At 59.9% G+C, this 17152-nt stretch overlaps 5 protein-coding genes across 5 annotated transcripts; 2 read left to right on the top strand and 3 right to left on the bottom strand.

Annotated features, from left to right (window-relative positions):
• Positions 1–1612: 1612 nt before the first annotated feature.
• On the top strand, positions 1613–3106 carry A1Q1_04964 (uncharacterized protein; the record flags this gene model as incomplete). The annotated part of the gene is made up of 3 exons (XM_014321771.1): positions 1613–2207; positions 2475–2617; positions 2663–3106. The coding sequence occupies 3 exons, from the start codon at positions 1613–1615 to the stop codon at positions 3104–3106; spliced, it is 1182 nt and encodes a 393-aa protein (XP_014177246.1).
• Positions 3107–4115: 1009 nt separating this feature from the next.
• A1Q1_04963 (60S acidic ribosomal protein P1) lies at positions 4116–4769 on the top strand (the record flags this gene model as incomplete). The annotated part of the gene is made up of 3 exons (XM_014321770.1): positions 4116–4118; positions 4378–4440; positions 4506–4769. The coding sequence occupies 3 exons, from the start codon at positions 4116–4118 to the stop codon at positions 4767–4769; spliced, it is 330 nt and encodes a 109-aa protein (XP_014177245.1).
• Positions 4770–5134: 365 nt separating this feature from the next.
• On the bottom strand, positions 5135–7324 carry A1Q1_04962 (uncharacterized protein; the record flags this gene model as incomplete). Its single annotated transcript, XM_014321769.1, has 5 exons — positions 5135–5350; positions 5468–5826; positions 6273–6547; positions 6603–7116; positions 7168–7324. 5 exons carry the CDS (start codon positions 7322–7324, stop codon positions 5135–5137), a joined length of 1521 nt encoding a protein of 506 aa, XP_014177244.1.
• A 597-nt stretch (positions 7325–7921) lies between these two features.
• On the bottom strand, positions 7922–9592 carry A1Q1_04961 (AMP binding protein; the record flags this gene model as incomplete). Its single annotated transcript, XM_014321768.1, has 1 exon — positions 7922–9592. The coding sequence occupies one exon, from the start codon at positions 9590–9592 to the stop codon at positions 7922–7924; it is 1671 nt and encodes a 556-aa protein (XP_014177243.1).
• A 4280-nt stretch (positions 9593–13872) lies between these two features.
• On the bottom strand, positions 13873–16137 carry A1Q1_04960 (cytoplasm protein; the record flags this gene model as incomplete). Its single annotated transcript, XM_014321767.1, has 4 exons — positions 13873–15222; positions 15274–15819; positions 15884–15946; positions 15988–16137. 4 exons carry the CDS (start codon positions 16135–16137, stop codon positions 13873–13875), a joined length of 2109 nt encoding a protein of 702 aa, XP_014177242.1.
• Positions 16138–17152: the final 1015 nt, after the last annotated feature.

Below are 17152 nucleotides of genomic sequence, written 5' to 3'. Positions count from 1 at the left end.
TCGACCAGATCTACGCTTCGCTCCTCGCCAAGGCTCTTGAGGGCAAGGACATCAAGGAGATGCTCACCAACGTCGGTGGTGGCCTTCGATTAACTTTACCAGCAAGCGTAAGCGACTCGCCTCCAATGGCCACCACAACGACCTCGGCAACCCTGGACCCCGTGTTGCCGACTTCACCGACTCTTCGGCCATCAAAGTCAAGTTCACGGCCAAGAAGCGCGAGACATCTGCCCGTGGCCCCTCCCCGCGTCAAGGAGCCGATTCGACCACCGGTCGCGAGCTTGGCGACGACCACTCGGATTCCACGGACTCGGACGCACCTCCCGACAGCTCGTCGGAGTATCACGATACTGAATCTGATCGCGACTCGGACGACAGCGACCTGGACTACGTCGATAAGACGTACAAGCGCGCCCGTCGATCCAGCCAAGCCCGTCTCTCCAGTCAACCTCGTCCACCCCGCCAGCCTGCGACGTACGAGCAATGGCCAGACGACGCCGACCGAGGGAAATGGTCGAAGAAGGTCAAGCTCGACGCCAGGATTCATCCCATTGCGCGGCGCATCCTCGAGGAGAGGATGTCGGCCAGCAAGGGGCCCTGTCGTCAGTTCAGGCAGGCCATGAACACGGCCTTCAAAACAGACGCGAAGCGTGCCGAGGAACACTTTGTCCTGCCGCCACCGAAAGTCACCCCTGAGACTGTGAGTACCTAGGCGAACCTCAAATGGCTCCTCCCGGCATAAGCTCATAACAGCTGCTGGAAGGCTATCCGCGATACTGCACCTTCCTCACACCCAAGCAGGTGGAGAACTGGCTCGTGCGCGATGGTCCACCCCCGCACCCGACCGACAACCTGATCGAGTCAGACGTGGTCCACCCTCATATCCAGAAGGTTTTGAACCTTCCCGGACACCTTGAGGCAACCTGGACGTCCCCGGACCTGGTGGACCAAGTTCACCTGAACTCGCGAACAGGAGATCCCGCTCTGTTCCCTCATCACGGCCCGGGAAACGTCCGACCCGTTCCTCAAGCCGTCAATACGGCCAAGGGAGGAGGTCACGTCGAGTGCAACAAGCTGACTATGCTGTACATACTCGAGAACAATCAGATCGACGAGGAAGGCAACGAGATCGAGCCTGAGAGCATGGACGGGGCGGCCGCCTTGCCAACCCCCTAGCTCTCCTCGAGTACGGGTCCCTGAATCGGCAGATGCTGGACCATGATCTGAAAACCCAGTTCAAACAAGAGGAGGCACGCTACTACAACTGGCTTGACAACGGTGATGACACGTACCAGTGGAGGAGCGCCTTGCCACCATCCGACATTGACGCACTGGTGGCGTCCTTCAATCTGCCACTCACCCAGGTCGACCACCTGGCCGCGCAGCTGCGCGCTCGTGCGCCAGACTGGGAGGACTTCCCGGTTAAGAACAGCGACGGCGTCCCGACCCTGTTCTTTGCTGCAGACACGCCCACGGAGAGCTCGCGGCTTTGGTGGATGTGGCTGTACGGAGGATGCGCGACCTCTGCGGCTACAAGCACGGCGTACGCGACGCAGAACCAGGGATGGCACTGTTCTCCTTCTGGGTCCGAATGATCCGCTGCCATGGCTACATGAGGGCAGACGGTACAATGGGAGTTCGAGACCCCGCCACCAACCTGCCCACAGTTTTCGGCATCGTCAACCACCCCCTCAGGGCCTCTTTGGCAGCCCACAGTCGCCACGGAGAGGCCTTCAGCCTCTCTGGAGAGGACGCCAACATCGCCTTCGAACTGTGGCTGGTGAACCGGTTCAGGCGCAGTTATCGCACGTCTGGCCTCCTCGCAGTCTTGGACATCATGCGTCCGGTGCTGCAAGAGCTTCGGGACAAGCTTGTCGACAGAGGAGTATTTGCCAGCAAGCTGGCCCTTGGGCGGCTGAGTCGTCGTTTGGCGGCTCTGTGGAGTCGTAACGAATCGAGCGTCGTGGGGCGCCTGCTCACCGACCCCGACTATCTGCCGGGCCTGGAGCAAGCTTGGCAGCAATACCTAGACGCGATTCCCCTTCGGAGCGTCCTACCCGCAACAGCTGCCTTCACTGCAGCAAACAGCCCGAGAGGGGGCGCAAGTTGTGCACGTCGTGTTCCCGAATCAAAGGAGAGCTGGACCTCGCCAGGGAGGCCCAAGCGGAACTGGAACGAGCTGGAGGAGGCGCACCGACTTCCCCTCTGTTTGTGGACGCAGCAGGGATCGCCATTCTCCCGCGGCACCACGCCCGAGACTGTGAACACGGCGTTGGTGCTGGTCTTTCAGAAGAGGGATCTGCGCCAGCGCAGAGGATACAGTTCGAACGGACATGCGCCTTGTGCAAGATATCGTTTCCGCACAATGCAACGGGACAGTGGACCGTGATCCCGGGACCGCAGAATGTAGAGTTCATATGTCAATGCCCGCTGACGCCTAGGCCTGTAAAATCTGCCGCTACCGCATATCAAAGTTCCAGGAAGAGTTGAACTCGGACATCTCCGTCTCTTCGACGCAGCAGCGATGGAGCAGCTGGGGGTGACAATGTTCCTGTGGCTGCTCAACGGCCGCGCCCCTGGAGCCACACCTGCCGACCAGCCAAAGGAGGGGCGGAGCGTGAGTCTTGCAAAGGTGCCATCGTCGTCGCTAACGTCACTTCAGATCTGCGGGCCATGCTTCATCAACTGGTTCAATGACCAGTATGCCGCTTGGCAGGCCGCCCAGCAGGCGACGCAGGACGAGAAGGCCGCCGCTCAGGCTGCCAAACAAGCCGCCCAGGAAGAGAAGGCAGCTGTCAAGGCAGCTGAGCAGACCGAGAAGGAGGCTGCCAAGCAGGCAGTTGCCCAGGCCGCTCCAGAGGAGACGGCCAACAAGATGGCCACGGGAGTGATCACGTCCGCCTACGAATGGGCCGCAATGAAAAGGACGAAGGCGGACGCGGATGAGGCCAAGCTGGACGAGGCGCGTGAAGCGCTCCACTGTGCCTCGGCGGAGCTGACGTGGGCACAGGCTCAGGCATCCTCTGTGGAGCACTGGATCCTCCTCGGGTCATTGCACCAGCGGGTGGACAAAGCGAACGAGGACCTCCAAGCCTGTGATGCCTGATGTCTCCCCGTTAGGTCTATCACGTTTTACCCGCGCCGCGAGCGAGCCAGGCAAGAGTGGGAGAGGTTGCTCGAGTCAGCTATGGAGCGCCAGAGCTTGATACCAAGGAGAGCTAGAGAACTGTGGAGTGTTGCCCGAAGTCATAAAGGGGGCCATCGCAGTCGATTAAGAGTCGAGAGAAGCCGCCGCGGAAGCTGAGGCCCAGTACCTCTCAGCGATGACGGAGTATGTGGCCTACTTCGGCAACGAGACCGAAGACGAACTCCAGGCTTTGGCACCCGAGGGAACCCTTGGCTAAAGAGACCAGACCTGGCGCGCCGCCGTTCACTCCTTCCAACCGCGCCAACGGCCTCGCCACTTCGCCCGACCGCTCTGGTTGCCGGTTCGACACACAAGGTGACCTGGCATGATCGCCGGGGCTGTCTCTGGGCCACCACCTAGGAATCTGCATTCCCCGGCGCCCCTCTCACCATGAAGCGCGTAGCGAGCTATCCATATGTACATATGTACACCGACCGCTGCCAAGGCCATGAAACCAACGCTAATACCTAAATGCGTCGATCATTGCTAACATCGCGCCGCTCCCATTATCGCGGCATCCATCTGCATTCGACTCTCGCGTGTGCATGCAGGTCACCCGCTTTGTCCCCGTCACGATGCGCTTTCGGCACCAGCAAGCGATTTCATGAAGGACTGGGAGCATAAGCTTCATACTCGGCCGCTGCATTAGGCACAGCCGGACCAGTCTACGACATCCCACAGGTCACGTTGTCACGTGACTACATAGCTTCGCACGTGATCATAGCTCAGACGAAACTGCCACCCGGGATTTCGATTTCGGTGTTATCTCGCTCTCTTCGAAAGTCTGGCAGATGTGCTGGTACCCTGGCGTTGCTGCTGCATGCGCTGCACTGCAAGTAGAAGTTGTGTTCTCGACCTTTCTCTCTTCCGGACTAAGAACGTTACGCCTGCCTTTTTCCCCGGCTTAAACTTCGGTTAACGTATAAAAATGGTGAGAATCATCACGACGACGACCTCGACGACGACCACGACAGCGCTTCGATGTTCATTGTTTCGCCTGGCACCGGGAGTCATTGCTGGAAGAAAGGGACCGAAGTGGGACTCGGGATGCCTTGGATGGACAAATTTGGGTCACGACACACGACCTTGCTTGCTTCGGCTTGGACACTGGGAAGGGTGGAACATGAACTCGCTGCGACGGCGTCGAGGATAGCTCGTTGGAGATCGTTGAGTGATAGCTAACCGTGTAGTCTGAGATCCAGAACCTCTCCCTCGCTGCCCTCATCCTGGCCGACGACGCTGTCGAGATCACCGTGAGTATTTGAAGCAGGCGGCTCATTCCGCTTGTCTATCCTTAGGAAGTGTAGCTGATTTCCAGGCCGACAAGCTCATCGCCCTTACCTCGGCTGCCAAGCTCGAGATCGACCAGATCTACGCTTCGCTCCTCGCCAAGGCTCTTGAGGGCAAGGACATCAAGGAGATGCTCACCAACGTCGGTGGTGGCGGTGCCCCCGCCGCTGGTGCCCCCGCTGCTGGTGGTGCCGCTGCCGCTGCCGGTGGCGACGCCCCCGCCGCTGAGGAGAAGAAGGAGGAGGCCAAGGAGGAGTCTGACGACGACATGGGCTTCGGTCTCTTCGACTAAGCGTCTCGTCCTCCCCTTCCCCCCACACCGGACATCCCACCTTCTTCCCTTGATCATGTACCATTAATGCATGGATTGGGCCACCCAAAAAAAGGACACTTGCGAGTTGCAGAAAATTTTGAAGGGTCGTCAAACGGATTCGTGCGCAAAGTTGCTCATCACTGAACATCCTGAGAGCCCGCAACAGCACGTTCGCAGTATCTGTGTTCGCAGTCAGTTGCAGACGTCGTTGTCAGCTGGTATCTTCTGCTCGATATGATCGAGGACGATTTCGACGTCTGGGTCAGTCGATCAACTTTGCAGACGAGCAAGTGCCACGTGACCTGCCACAAGTCAATCCACCATCTATCTAATCTACAATGAGTCTAAAACGGACACCCAGCCCCAAGGTATATCCTCATATTGCTCGGGGGCACCTGGATGATGCGTGCGCGGATCGTAGGCCATCCAAGCCGTTTCGTCGCCTCGAAGCGGTGACACCCGCCCATGGAGAAGTAGAAGTTGTGTACTTGGCCATTTGGGTCGGTTTTGAGGGGTGCTTGGACTTTCACGACCTCGATGGGCGTGAAGGAGTCGCCCTTCTGGAAATCTTGTCAGCATGCTTGTGCCTCCTAGGACAAGTTCCTTTGTCTGTTTTTCCAACCTCATCCCCTGGATCCCCTAGCTCTTCGGCTGGTGCGATGTTGCGAGCCACCTACGCTCCCTGGGCGTGCGAGGTTGGGATGAGGGCGCACGCTACCGCCTCCACCGAACTGGACCAACCTCCACCAGCCTCCTCCTCCACCACGAGAAAGACCTACCTTCATCTCCTCCATGAACGCGAGCACCTTGTCCTCGTCCAGCTCGCTCGGCAGCGGTCGCCGAATCACGGCCATGGGGACGTTATGTACGGGCGCATCGTCCCGCGCAAAGATGGACGACTCGGGCTTGTCGCCGTACTCGAACTTGTTCTCGGCCGCCGCCCTCAGGTCGTCCGGGACGCACGCCGTTGACTGCTGTTCTTCCGTGCTCATGTCGCTGTCGCTGTCGCTGTCTCTGTCGCTGACTGTCGTGTTCGCTGAAAAGATGCTGGAAGTGAGTGTTGTTCAGAAGCAGCAAGTGCCGTCAAAGATGAGTCGATGGACATGTGCCCAGCGCAGATCTCCAAGCCACCCGCTTAGTCATGCCTCCACTACGTCATACATTTTATCAGATACAAACTTCGGCCGATTAGATCTGGCCACCTATGGAAACGTATCGCGCGTTGATGAGCTACGCGTGAGTTTATCGCCTGTTCGGGTCGGAGTACACTGCGACCTCGAACTCGTCGACGAGCACCTCGCGCCCGCCGAAGGAGAGGCACGCATGCTGCGCGTCCGCCTGCACCTCTGTGATTGTCAGCTCTCTGTGGTTAAACAATCAAGCTGCGCTTCCGCTACTCTTCCACGAGGGAATGAATCTGGTGTCCTCTCCCTCTTACTGGTATCCGCTAGGGGATATCAGCAAACGTCGTGTCGTACTCACTTCCGGGATGCACGCCTCCGCCATACTCGATGCGCGCGGCGAGGATGCCGCGGCCGTCCCTCTCCCGCCCTCCCTCGACGGGCAGACGGTTCGGGAACGTCGCGGCCTGACCCTTGCCGACGCGAATCCACTCGATGCACGTGTAATCGCCGCACAGCACTTCGAAGCCCTGGTGCGTGCGCTCGGCCCCGCCCCACGACACGCTGATGCGGTTCTGCAAGTGTTCGCCGACCCTGGGTGTCAGCTCTCTGGAGCCGTGCAGCTGGCTCTTACGCCTTCGGGGTCGAGATACAAGGCCCAGCGAATGGAGATAAAGATAGGATGACTCACTTGCCCAGATGGATGCCGCCGTTGATGTACACGCGGCCCGCGAAGAGGACCTGGCCCGCCGCCTCGTTTCCGACCGGGATAGCGTCGACGGGGATGGGCCCATCGACCTCGACCCACTGCCAGCGCACGAGGGGGAGGGGCGAGCCATCGCGGCCGCTGGCGGCCATGATCGCCGCGCGACCCCGGCATCCCTCAGTCCACAGCGGCTCGTTCTCGCCATTCCGGTGGAGGTACTCGACCCAAGCGGCTTTGCGGAGCTGGTCCAGCTCCTGCTCGGGCGTGTACGTCAGTGCATTGACGCCCGCGACGCGGAAGATGCGCTTGCCCAGCAGCTCGTCCTGCAGGTTCACTGTCTGCCACGACGCCTCCGTCTCGCTCTGCATCAGGCCGGCGCGCTGGGCTGGGTCCTCGCGCCGCACGAAGGAGGTCACGGGCGCCATGGCGAAGGAAGACGACGGAGGAGGGCCTGGCGCACCCATGAGAGACGAACCGATCGGCGTCCACAGGTTCAATGCTATTGTCGGCTGGCCTATCAGCTATGCTCCAAGGTCTGAGCTCACCTCACGGTTGAAGGGGCCGGACGTGTGCGGCTTCTCGCACTTCCACACTGAACCCGCCCACCACACCAGGTTGCCGGGCTGGTAGTAGTTCCCCGCCTGCCAGAAGGCGGGAGTCGGCGGCTGCCCCTGCGGAGGCTGGAAGGCGTGCTGTCTGTCGCCCATCTGTGGTTAGCTGGGTTTGGCTAAACGTAGCTTACGGCTCTTGGTGGATGAGGATGTTGTTGACGAGGCTGGGTGGAGGCGATCGATGATCGATGACGTTGAAGCGCGGCACGGATTGATTCCGCCCTCGTAACGTGTCGTGGGACGCGAAGCAGTGAGGCACTTCTTTTCTGCACAGACTCAAGGCGAGCTCCGGCGATGCATCTGTCCACGACTCAAGGGCTGGCTTCGAATAGAGCTCTGGTAGGATGCATGACTGGTCAGCAACTCTGGCCACTGGTCGAGAAGTGCAGAACTGAGAGGTCTTCCCCAGGCTCCGACGGCAGATCCCTTCCGCCTCAACGGGACGCATATCGCAAGATGTAGTGCTTGCATCTCTTCGTGATCTATACTTCTTTTACACTCAAACGCCATGTAGAAACCTAAAAGAAAGATAGAAAGATATAACCTGTACTCCGTGGAAAACTAGATGAACTTAGACTGCTTTTGCTTCTCTCAAGATGACTTCTTCCGCTGCCGACTCCGCGCTCTTCCTCAAAGCCCGGCCCTCGCCTTGACGATTGACCGGGCTCGTCTTCGGCTCGCCAGATCGCCAGCTTAGAGCTTGGCCTGGACACCGCTCGCGGCCAGCTTGGCGTCGTAGTCGGCCTGTCCCTTCTCGCGGAGGAAGCGGCGGAGGATCTTGCCCGACGGCGTCTTGGGCACGCTGTCGACGATGTGGACGCCACCGGCAAGACGCTTGTGCTTAGCGACGCGGCCCGCGACCCAGGCCTGGATCTCCTTATCGAAGGCTGCAGCATCGGCGGGACCGTTGATCTTCTCGTCCGTCGTGACGAACGCGGCGGGGAGCTCGGTGGCCTGGTTCTTGTCGTAGAGACCGAGGACGGCGACGTCGGTGATCTTGGGGTGCGTGATGAGGAGCGCCTCGAGCTCGGCGGGGGGCACCTGGAAGCCCTTGAACTTGATGAGCTCCTTGACGCGGTCGACGACCTGGAGGAAGCCGTCGGGGTGCACGACGACGACGTCGCCCGTCTTGAACCACTCGTTGTGCATCGCATTCGCGGTCGCCTCGGGGTTCTTGTGGTAGCCCGTCATGACGCAGGGGCCGCGGACCCAGAGCTCGCCGCGCTCGCCGACGGGGACGTCGTTGCCGTCCAAGTCGACGAGGCGCGCCTCCCATGAGGGAAGGAGGGGGCCGATGTGTCCGTCGTGGCCCGCAGCCTCGGCAGTCGTGAACGCCGTGATGAGCGGAGACGTCTCGGTCAGGCCGTACGCCTGCGTGATAACCGCCTGCGGGACGCGCTTCTTAAACGCCTCGATGAGCTCGGAGCTCAGCGGCGCAGCGGCAGAGACGATGGAGGTCAGCGAAGAGATGTCGTAGTTCTTGAGAATCTTCGAGTGCACAAGCGTGATGAAGACGGGCGGGACGAAGAGCGCGTGCGTCACCTTGTACTTCTGGATAGACTCGAGGGCGGCCTTCTCGTCGAAGCGGGGCAGGATGACGGCGGTACAACCGACGGAGAACGGCTGCGTCAGGACGAGAACCGAGCCATAGACGTGGGTGAGGGGCACGAAGCCGAGGAGCACGTCCGCCTGTGACAGCGGCTGGTATCCCTGGCGCACAATCGAGAGCTGGCTCGTAAAGTTGTGGTGGCTCGTCTTGACACCCTTGGGCAGACCCGTCGTGCCGGAAGAGTATCCGAGCCAGCATGTGTTGTGCACGTCCTTGCCCGAGAAGACCTCTGCAACGCCGCGCTCGCGCACGAGGTCGTCGACGACGCCGTACTTGGTGTGGTTCTTCTCGCGCGTCGTGAGCAGGTACACGCGCTCGGTGGGGAAGTCGTAGTCGAGCTGCGCCCGCGCCTCCTCAAACCGCGGCACGCACTCGGGGTCGAGGAACAGAATCGTCGACCCAGAGTTGTTCAGCTGGTGCGCAATCTCCTTGGCCTCATAGGACGCATTCGCCGTGGACGCAACCATGCCAGCCGCCATGACGCCGTAGCCGGCCTTGACCCACTCGAGGCTGTTCAGGCCCCAGAGACAGGCCGTGTCGCCGCGGTGAAGACCGAGGCGGTTCAGTCCCGTCTTGACGCGGAGACCGACATCCTCAACCTCGGCGCGCGTCAGCTGCCGTCCGGTGTGGCCCTCGATGAAGGCGGGCTGCGAGGGGTGGAAGTTGGAAGTCGCCGGGAAGAGGTAGTGCCACAGCGAGCTCTCCGACAGGTGCACCTGCGGGCGCGACGAGGTGTAGATCCTGTTCTGGGACATTGTCGAAGGAAAGAGTGGGGGAGGTGGAGGGACCGGTTAACAGCGGCGCTAGGCTGTTGTGGAATCGACGGTAGCTTCGAGGTCGTGCGGGGAAACTGTGTGTGCTGTCGGTTGTCGTGTGCTCGACGTTTGAGACGTTATTTACAACTGGTAAAGAAAGAGGAGGTAGAGCACGGGTGTCTGGAGGGGGAAGAGAGAGCTACAGCAAAGGGTGGGGGAGGTGTTCTTATAAAGGTGTGATCCATGGTCAGTGTCACCGGTCACTCTGGGACCCAGGTGATCCGAGGTTTGCTGGGCTTGTTGCCGAGATTGGAGAGCCGACCTAAGTCCTGAGCCTCGTGTCTGGCGAGGATGGACGATACCGTGCCGGCCATGCCGGTCACGGCAGGGGGCAAAGTCTCAGGCCCAAGGCAAGGCGGTGGAAGGAGGGCCGTGTCCGCTCTCGGTAGCAGTCACCGTGTGGGGTCAATCTGCAATCTAAAGCAGAGCATGCGTGCTCGCGACCGCTGCGTTGCGCTGGCGAGGACAGTGACCGGTCCGATCGATAGCTGTTGCCCACACTGCACAGGCATCCTCCACATTGCAGGAATGAGCCCCTGTGACATGATTCCCTGAAAAGATTGCGGAGGCCCCGATGTGTCTTCTGAACTGGGTCCTTGGGTCTGATGCCTTGTCCACATCTGTGTCAATGAATGCGGCAAGGGTCAGGGCCGGCGAGGAGAACGCGGGGCAAGCGGACCACTGGGGGCGCACTATGCCCACTCGTAGCAAGAGAGGGCACAATAGGCGAGCTTATGCCGACCTTTGGCCGCCCAAGCCGAGCATACCCATCTAATCTCCTTGCCCGGAGTGTCTTCTCTTGCCTGGCTTGCATGGCTAATCCTCGGCCCTCGCGCCGCCAAAGGGAGGCCCCATATACCGTCGATATGCGGCATGCACCGCCCATCATCCAGCCAGGCTGGCACCACACCTAATCCCCGTCCACGGGGGTTCTCAGCTGACCACTGTAGCATGCCTGCGTGAGCAGCCCAGCGGGGCACGTTTCGCGACTTGCCAAAGGCACGCTGGATGCCAAGACATCTCTGCGCACTCCGCTGTCCCCCGCTGTCCCCCGCTCTATGCAAGGCCCGGATCATATCAGGTCCCACTCATGCTCGCGACTTAAGCGACACCCAGCACCCAGCACAACGACGGGCTCGGGCTGAAATGTCACGATTGTTGACGATCGCAGGCTCCGTGGCTTCTCCGTGGGCTCCTGGCTTCATTCGAGCACTTGCTTCGGGGCAAGGCACGTGGCTGCCGAGAGCTGTGCTCATTGCTGTCTGTGCTCGCACTCGGCTTGTTCAGCTGAGTGGCTGGCGAACCTTGCTTACCCTGCCTGACCAGCACGCGGAGAACTAAAGAGGTTGACGAAAGTGTCTTGTCACGTGATCGACTGGGTGGACTGGGTGTGGCGACTGATTTCATCGCTCCTCATGTGGAGGGTGATTTTCTGGACAGCAGATGCTACTGGGTCAGCGGCCGCTCTCTGATCTCTGAGCCGGATATAATGCGACGAGTAACGGGAGTCTGGCGTTAGTGAGAAGTCTGATCTGGAGGGTGTCAGAGGGAACGCAGAGTGGGGCGCATATGCAGCGGAGGTACATGGGTGGCGAACAAATGTGTCTTCCTCCGGAACCTAACTGACACACGATCTACGATGGTGTGCGTCCACGACACAGGCCAGATGACTGGACTTCGCTTGCTAACGTACTCCTCTCTCTCTTTGCAATCCTCACCGTCTTCACTTCAGTCCATCACCCTTCCGCACCGCATTGCACCTTCATCACCTGTCAGTGTTGCCACCATCCATCCATCGTGCCACCTTCAACCTCATTTCGGTTGGTCGCCACCGAACTCACAACACGTATGCCGTCAGACCGAAAGCTGTCTAAGGGCTCAGCAAGCTGGACCAAGCTGTCAAGATAGGGTTCGCCCAGTCTCAAGCTCTCGTGAGTGGCAGCGGCAGCACACCTCTCGCAGGATTAGTGGCTCCGCAGAACAGAGGTAAGCTGGACCAGTGACAGATGTACCTCACACACAGCCTTCGACATTAGCGTTTGGTACCTCTCCGTCGAGTGCAGACAGACGTGGGGAATTCCAGCTATCAAGTCTGGTGAGCTGCAGACGCGTCGGTGCTTAGCTGACGAGCAGGGCGCCTCCGTGGCACGAGCACGCGCGGAAGAGTGACAAAACTGCGGCCACCGCCGGGTGAGCTACAGCGGGGCCAGGAGGGTAGCTGACACCGCAGGCATCTTTCCTCGAAGGCGTAAGCTGTGTACTCAGGTTTGCGAGCTGACAGATCAGGGCTGGCTGGCATTGTGTGACACCAGTTGGCTGCGTAGGCCCAGTATTGCCAGCTCACTTCAGCGCTCGCACGTGCTCTGTATTCACTCCTGTGAGCTTCCGTTGCCCGTGGACCTTAGCTGGCTCCAGCTTTACTGCCCTAACAAACAAAGCAAGGAAATTGGTTGAGTACGGTTGTGCAATTGGCGTGCACGGTAGCTGACACTGCAAGGGCCGCAGCTGCCTTCGTTGGTATGGGTGATATCTTACTGCCAACGAGGTGCGTTTTCATGACACCAAGCCACACCTGTGAGCCTTTTGTTCCCTGACGTTAGTGAGGACAGTCCTCATCGACAGTGTCGTCGGTATGATCACCTATCCCGTTGGGAGAACGGACCTCAACATCGTTGTGACTTTGGTATCCGTGTCGAATGATCCTTGACTGCGAACATTGAGAGCTTGGTGCAAGCACTCGCAGTGGAACAACAGAATTGCCATATGTAGAGCCGTTCCCACTGTGAGCTGCCAAGGCATTGGCGCCAGCTGACATCAGAGTTACCTGTGCTTCTAACTTGCTCTGGTATGCTGACCATCCTTGACCAATCTAGCTGACTCCAGGCCAGGCTCCCCATTACGATGACACACCTGCGGCCGCCTTCCCAGTCAGCTTTCCTGAGTGGCCTCCGAGCTAACATCACAGACTCTGCCGAGGCGACATGGTGAGCTGCGTGTCGAACGAGGTAGCTGAGGAGCAGGATCAGCTGTCACAGCCAAACGAAGCCGTAGTAGTGAGCTATCGGTATAGATCGCAGAAGCTGACGACAGTACTTAACACACTTCAGGTAGATACGTATGCTTGCCATTCGGGGACACGTAGCTGACATTAGCAGGGTCGTTCCAAGAGTCGACACATGCCCGCCCTCGTAGGGATGAGCTGCCTTGGCAGCTGACAGCTAACCTCGCAGACTCTATCAACCATCGTGAACTGGACTTAAACTCAACGGATGAAGCTGACAGGCTACATCGGTTTAGCTAGCATCGCGCGGCCTTGGTATGCTTCCAAAAACTCGAATTTCTAGCTGACAGCAGTGCTTGCCGCTCCCTTGTCCACTCTCAAACGCGTGGCGCAATCGTACGCTGTGCGCCCGCGGACGAGTAGCTGACAGCAGCGTGCTCGCTGCCACGATCGAGGTACACTCAGGTCCGCGGGTAAGCTGAAGGGGCCCTCGCTGTAGCTGACGTCGCAGGAGTCGGCCCATTGATCCCTGCGAGCTCAGACTCGGCGTTCGTACTGATCAGCCCGACCGCTTTCTCACTGTACCACTACTGTAAGCTTCGCGCAATCTGTCGAGCTGATGGCAGTGCCCAACGACACCTAGTCTTCATACCCGCGCGCTCCGCATTCTGACGGCAGCTGCCATAACCAAGCGAGCCTCAATATAAATTCTCGCGGTATGCTGACGCCAGACAGTCGAAAGCTAACGCAACAGGAACAGGGGCTGGTTGGAGTTGCAAGCCGAGTCGGTTTCATCGCAGCTGACGTTCAGCTGGCCACTGGCAGCCACCCATAGCAGGCCATGATCGTGCAGTGTGAGCTGTCCTACGTCACTGCCAGCTGACCACCAGCTGTTTAGCTCAGATCATGAACTCGATCATGCACCATAGAGCACCATAGAGCTGACAAGCAGGACCGGAGGCACTGGCGGAACCCCCGAAGGGTTCGTGAGCTGTAGAACGTGCCGATTAGCTGACAACAGTCCTCGTCCTCACCGGGCCACGACTTGTGAGCTTCTCCTCTACCGGTGAACAGCTGACATCAGGGCCCCGCAAGCCCTGTATGACCCCGGTGCACACCTCCGCGTGTCGAGTTCCCTTGAGCTTATCCCAAAGCTCGCGCGCTCCTTCCGTAGCATTGTACTATTATGCATCATCTCACGACTTCCCCAGAATCAGCTCTACGGGAAAGCGCCCGGCATGTCACCACCCCCAGTATCGCCCATATCCCCGAAGTCGATTTCTCCATTCTGGAACCCAGCCACGATTTCCTCCCACGTCCTGACCAGATCCCTCACGAGCGCCGCGCGTTCAGCAACAGGCATGTCCTCGGGTGCGCGCCCTGCAAACTGCTGGAACGCCTCGTGCAGGGGCTGCGGCCACTGGCCCGGCTCCTGCCCCACAATGCCGCGCACCATGCCCAAGAACCGTGCCAGCATCTCAGTCTGGACCTGCTGTCCGCCCGCTGCGCCGCGGAACCCGGCCCCACGCACACGCGCAACGGGGTCAAAGTACTGCGCGTCGTACGCCGTTTGCGCACTCGATGGCGGCAGCGGGTCGTATGCGTGGAATGGCCGCGAGGTCACACTGGGCGGAAGGAAGCCGAGCCAGCTCGTCGACTCTGAGCACAGCACGTGCCGGCAGATATTGAGGGGGATGGCGAGCTCGCCGTCTGCGCCGAGGTCGCGCGGGGTCTGCGCGATGGCGTGTGCTTCCGCTCGCGCCGCGCGTGCGGGGCCGTCGTCGATGGAATCAATGTTGTCCCGAACAGTCTTCTCGAACCACGCCAGGACGGCCGGTTCCTTCCACAGCGCCTCGTTGCGCGCCACGTAGATGTGCGACAGGAGGTGGATCACGACAGAGGGATCGCCGCTGTATCCCGCCTCGACGTGCGTGAGGGGGCTCTGGCGCGCGGCGGCGGGGATGTTCGCATTGATCTTGTCCGCCAGCAGGACGATGACCTCGGGGAACGTCTTCATCGCCTGCACGAGCGCGGCCGTGCTCGCCGCGTGCTCCTTGTCCTTCTCTGCTGTCTCCTTCTGCCGCAGAGCGAGCGCCCGGTTCCACCCCATGCCCGGATACCCGTGCCAGAGCGCTGCGGCACGACTCGTCTCGCGCTGCGCCAGCATGTCGAGGAGCCACTGCCCGTTCCCGCTCTTCACGGCCAGGAAGTCGAGCCACAGCGCCGCGCCGTGCGGGTCGCCCTCGGGGTCGAGCGCGAAGAGCACCTTGGCGAACGAGAAGGCTGTCGCCCAACATCCCCTGCGGCCGAGGTAGCCGATGATGCGGTGCAGGGCTGTGAACATTGGTCGGTTCTCGACATAGTCAAAGTCGAGACGGCAGGCGCCGCTCTGCACGTTGAAGCCCGGGACGAGGCAGCGGTCGAACGCGTACAGCGCACGCTCGGCAAAGTCGGACGCGGCACCGATGTCGTTCTGCAGTCGGTACACCTCGGACATTTGCAGGAGCGTGTCGACGTGCCATGGGTAGACCTGCAGCAGGGCCATGAGCTCGTTCGGGTCTGGCGTCAGCTAGAGAAGGGTGGGAGATTAGCTGGGAAACGACTCACCGTGACTCCGCACCGCGCCCAGGAACTGCCGCTCGATCTCTCGCCACGCCGGCGAGTGCTCAAACGTGTACCACTTCTCTCCCGGGTCGGTCTGCTCCCATCCTCTCCGGTCGTAGAGGTCGGCCACGTCCTCATCAGCCATCTCGTGCATGTTCAACCCCGCCAGCGACGTCGGGGGCGGGTACGTCGCCTTCGGCTTGGCGAGGGTGTAGCGCATCTTGCTGAGCGCAGCCTGCATGCGGGCGTGTCCGCGGTGGCGTGGCGTCGCAGCGTCCGCAGATGCGATGACCTTGGAGCCAAAGAAACGTCGCAGCTCCGCGTCCGCGTCGAGGTTTTTCGGGTCCACACTGAGCAGGTTGCGGAATTTCAGAGCTGACCGGGACTCGCTCGTCTCGGGCGCTGAGGGGGCGGGGGCAGCGTCCTCGCCGTACTTCAGCTTCAGCTCGGCGAGCGCACGATCGACCTCGTCGAGTCCCTCGAGCTCGTCCGTCTTCGCTGGCGTCGAGGCAGCGGACTCGCCGCCCTTCTTCTTCTTCTTGTTTTTCTTCTTCTTGTTCTGCTGGTCAGCTATGCCCTCAACACCCATAGTTGCACGATGCGGTCTGAATGCCAAGAGGACTCACCTTCTTCTTCGCGGCTACCGGCGCCTCCTCCTCCTCCTCCTCTTCCGGTTCTGGCTCGTCACCCTCGAGCTGGCGTCAGTTCGCTCCCTAGACCGTCAACTTACAGCAGCGAAGGGGTTGAACGCGGGCGCGGCCTCCTCCTCGTCCTCCGACTCTCCCTCAGACTCGCCGCGAGGTGTGGACGACTCAACAGCCTTCAGTGCCTGCAGCTCCTCGAGCTCGCGCATCTGTCTCTTGTTCAGACGCTTGGACATCGTGCCGGTGTCTGTTCGGTGACGGTGCAGGGGATTGTTGTGATTTCGGAACCGCTGATGCAGCTCGCAAGTGTCATTGCGAGTCATCTTGAGGACTCGTCTGCACGTGGAATTTCGCGGAGCCCCACCGACACCTGTCCAGTGAGTCGCCACACCAGCCAGGCTCTCGCACCAGCGGGCTTTTGGGCTTTGCTTGAGCGCGTCGAAAAAGTTCCGCGTCCTATAAAGTTGGTTGTCCGTGTTATGCTGGCAAAAATCAATCTTCTATCCATTCCTTCCAACGAAGGAGAGGGCCATCGCGAGGTGGCCCTACGACACGAACAGTGAGTACCCAGCAAAAACACGGCAAGAGGAAAGCTTCTATGATGAGAGTGCGATTCGTCGCTATTTGTTAAACTAGCGCTGCAATGCTGTTAAACGTTAACCATCTTTCGGGACTGAGACTCTTTTTTCCTCTTGCCGTTGTTTTCAGCTTCCTTTGCTATGAGCTCCAGCTGACAAAACAGATGACTTTCTTTCACATCGAACACTCGCGCGACTCTCAATGCTGAGGATTGCCCTGTGGCATTGTTGTTTGTAGATTTAGTTTTACCCCCATGAAAACTCCAAAATTTTGCTGTACACGTTCTGAGCCATTGCTGCTCCGTCGTGTTCCCCACTGGTCGAGCTGCTCCTGGCTAGCTAGCCGTTGCAGTCCTCGGACTCAGACTGAGATGCACCGCCCCACGAGCTGGGTGCGGATTTGATGCGCCTGCTCGTTCGTCTTGCTCCGTGCCAACCATCTACTCTGCAGAGGCTATGCGACCACATCGTGGTCGACGTGCCAAGCGTCTACAGCTCCTACTCTACGTTTCATCAAGGGGTCGTCGTGTGTCTTTACACCGACGGCCCGAGACGTAGACGTTAAGCTGACTGCACCAGTGGGGAATGGAAATGAATGTTTGCAACAAGAATCTCATGCGTTGTCCGAGAATGGGTACATGCAATACGAAAGACTGACCCCGGGCGCCAGCCC

The sequence above is a fragment of the Trichosporon asahii genome (genome assembly GCF_000293215.1).
Source record: "Trichosporon asahii var. asahii CBS 2479 unplaced genomic scaffold scaffold00071, whole genome shotgun sequence".
Taxonomy (NCBI): domain Eukaryota; kingdom Fungi; phylum Basidiomycota; class Tremellomycetes; order Trichosporonales; family Trichosporonaceae; genus Trichosporon; species Trichosporon asahii.
The sequence above is the reverse complement of the archived record's forward strand: the minus strand, read 5'-3'. Positions and strand labels throughout refer to the sequence as shown.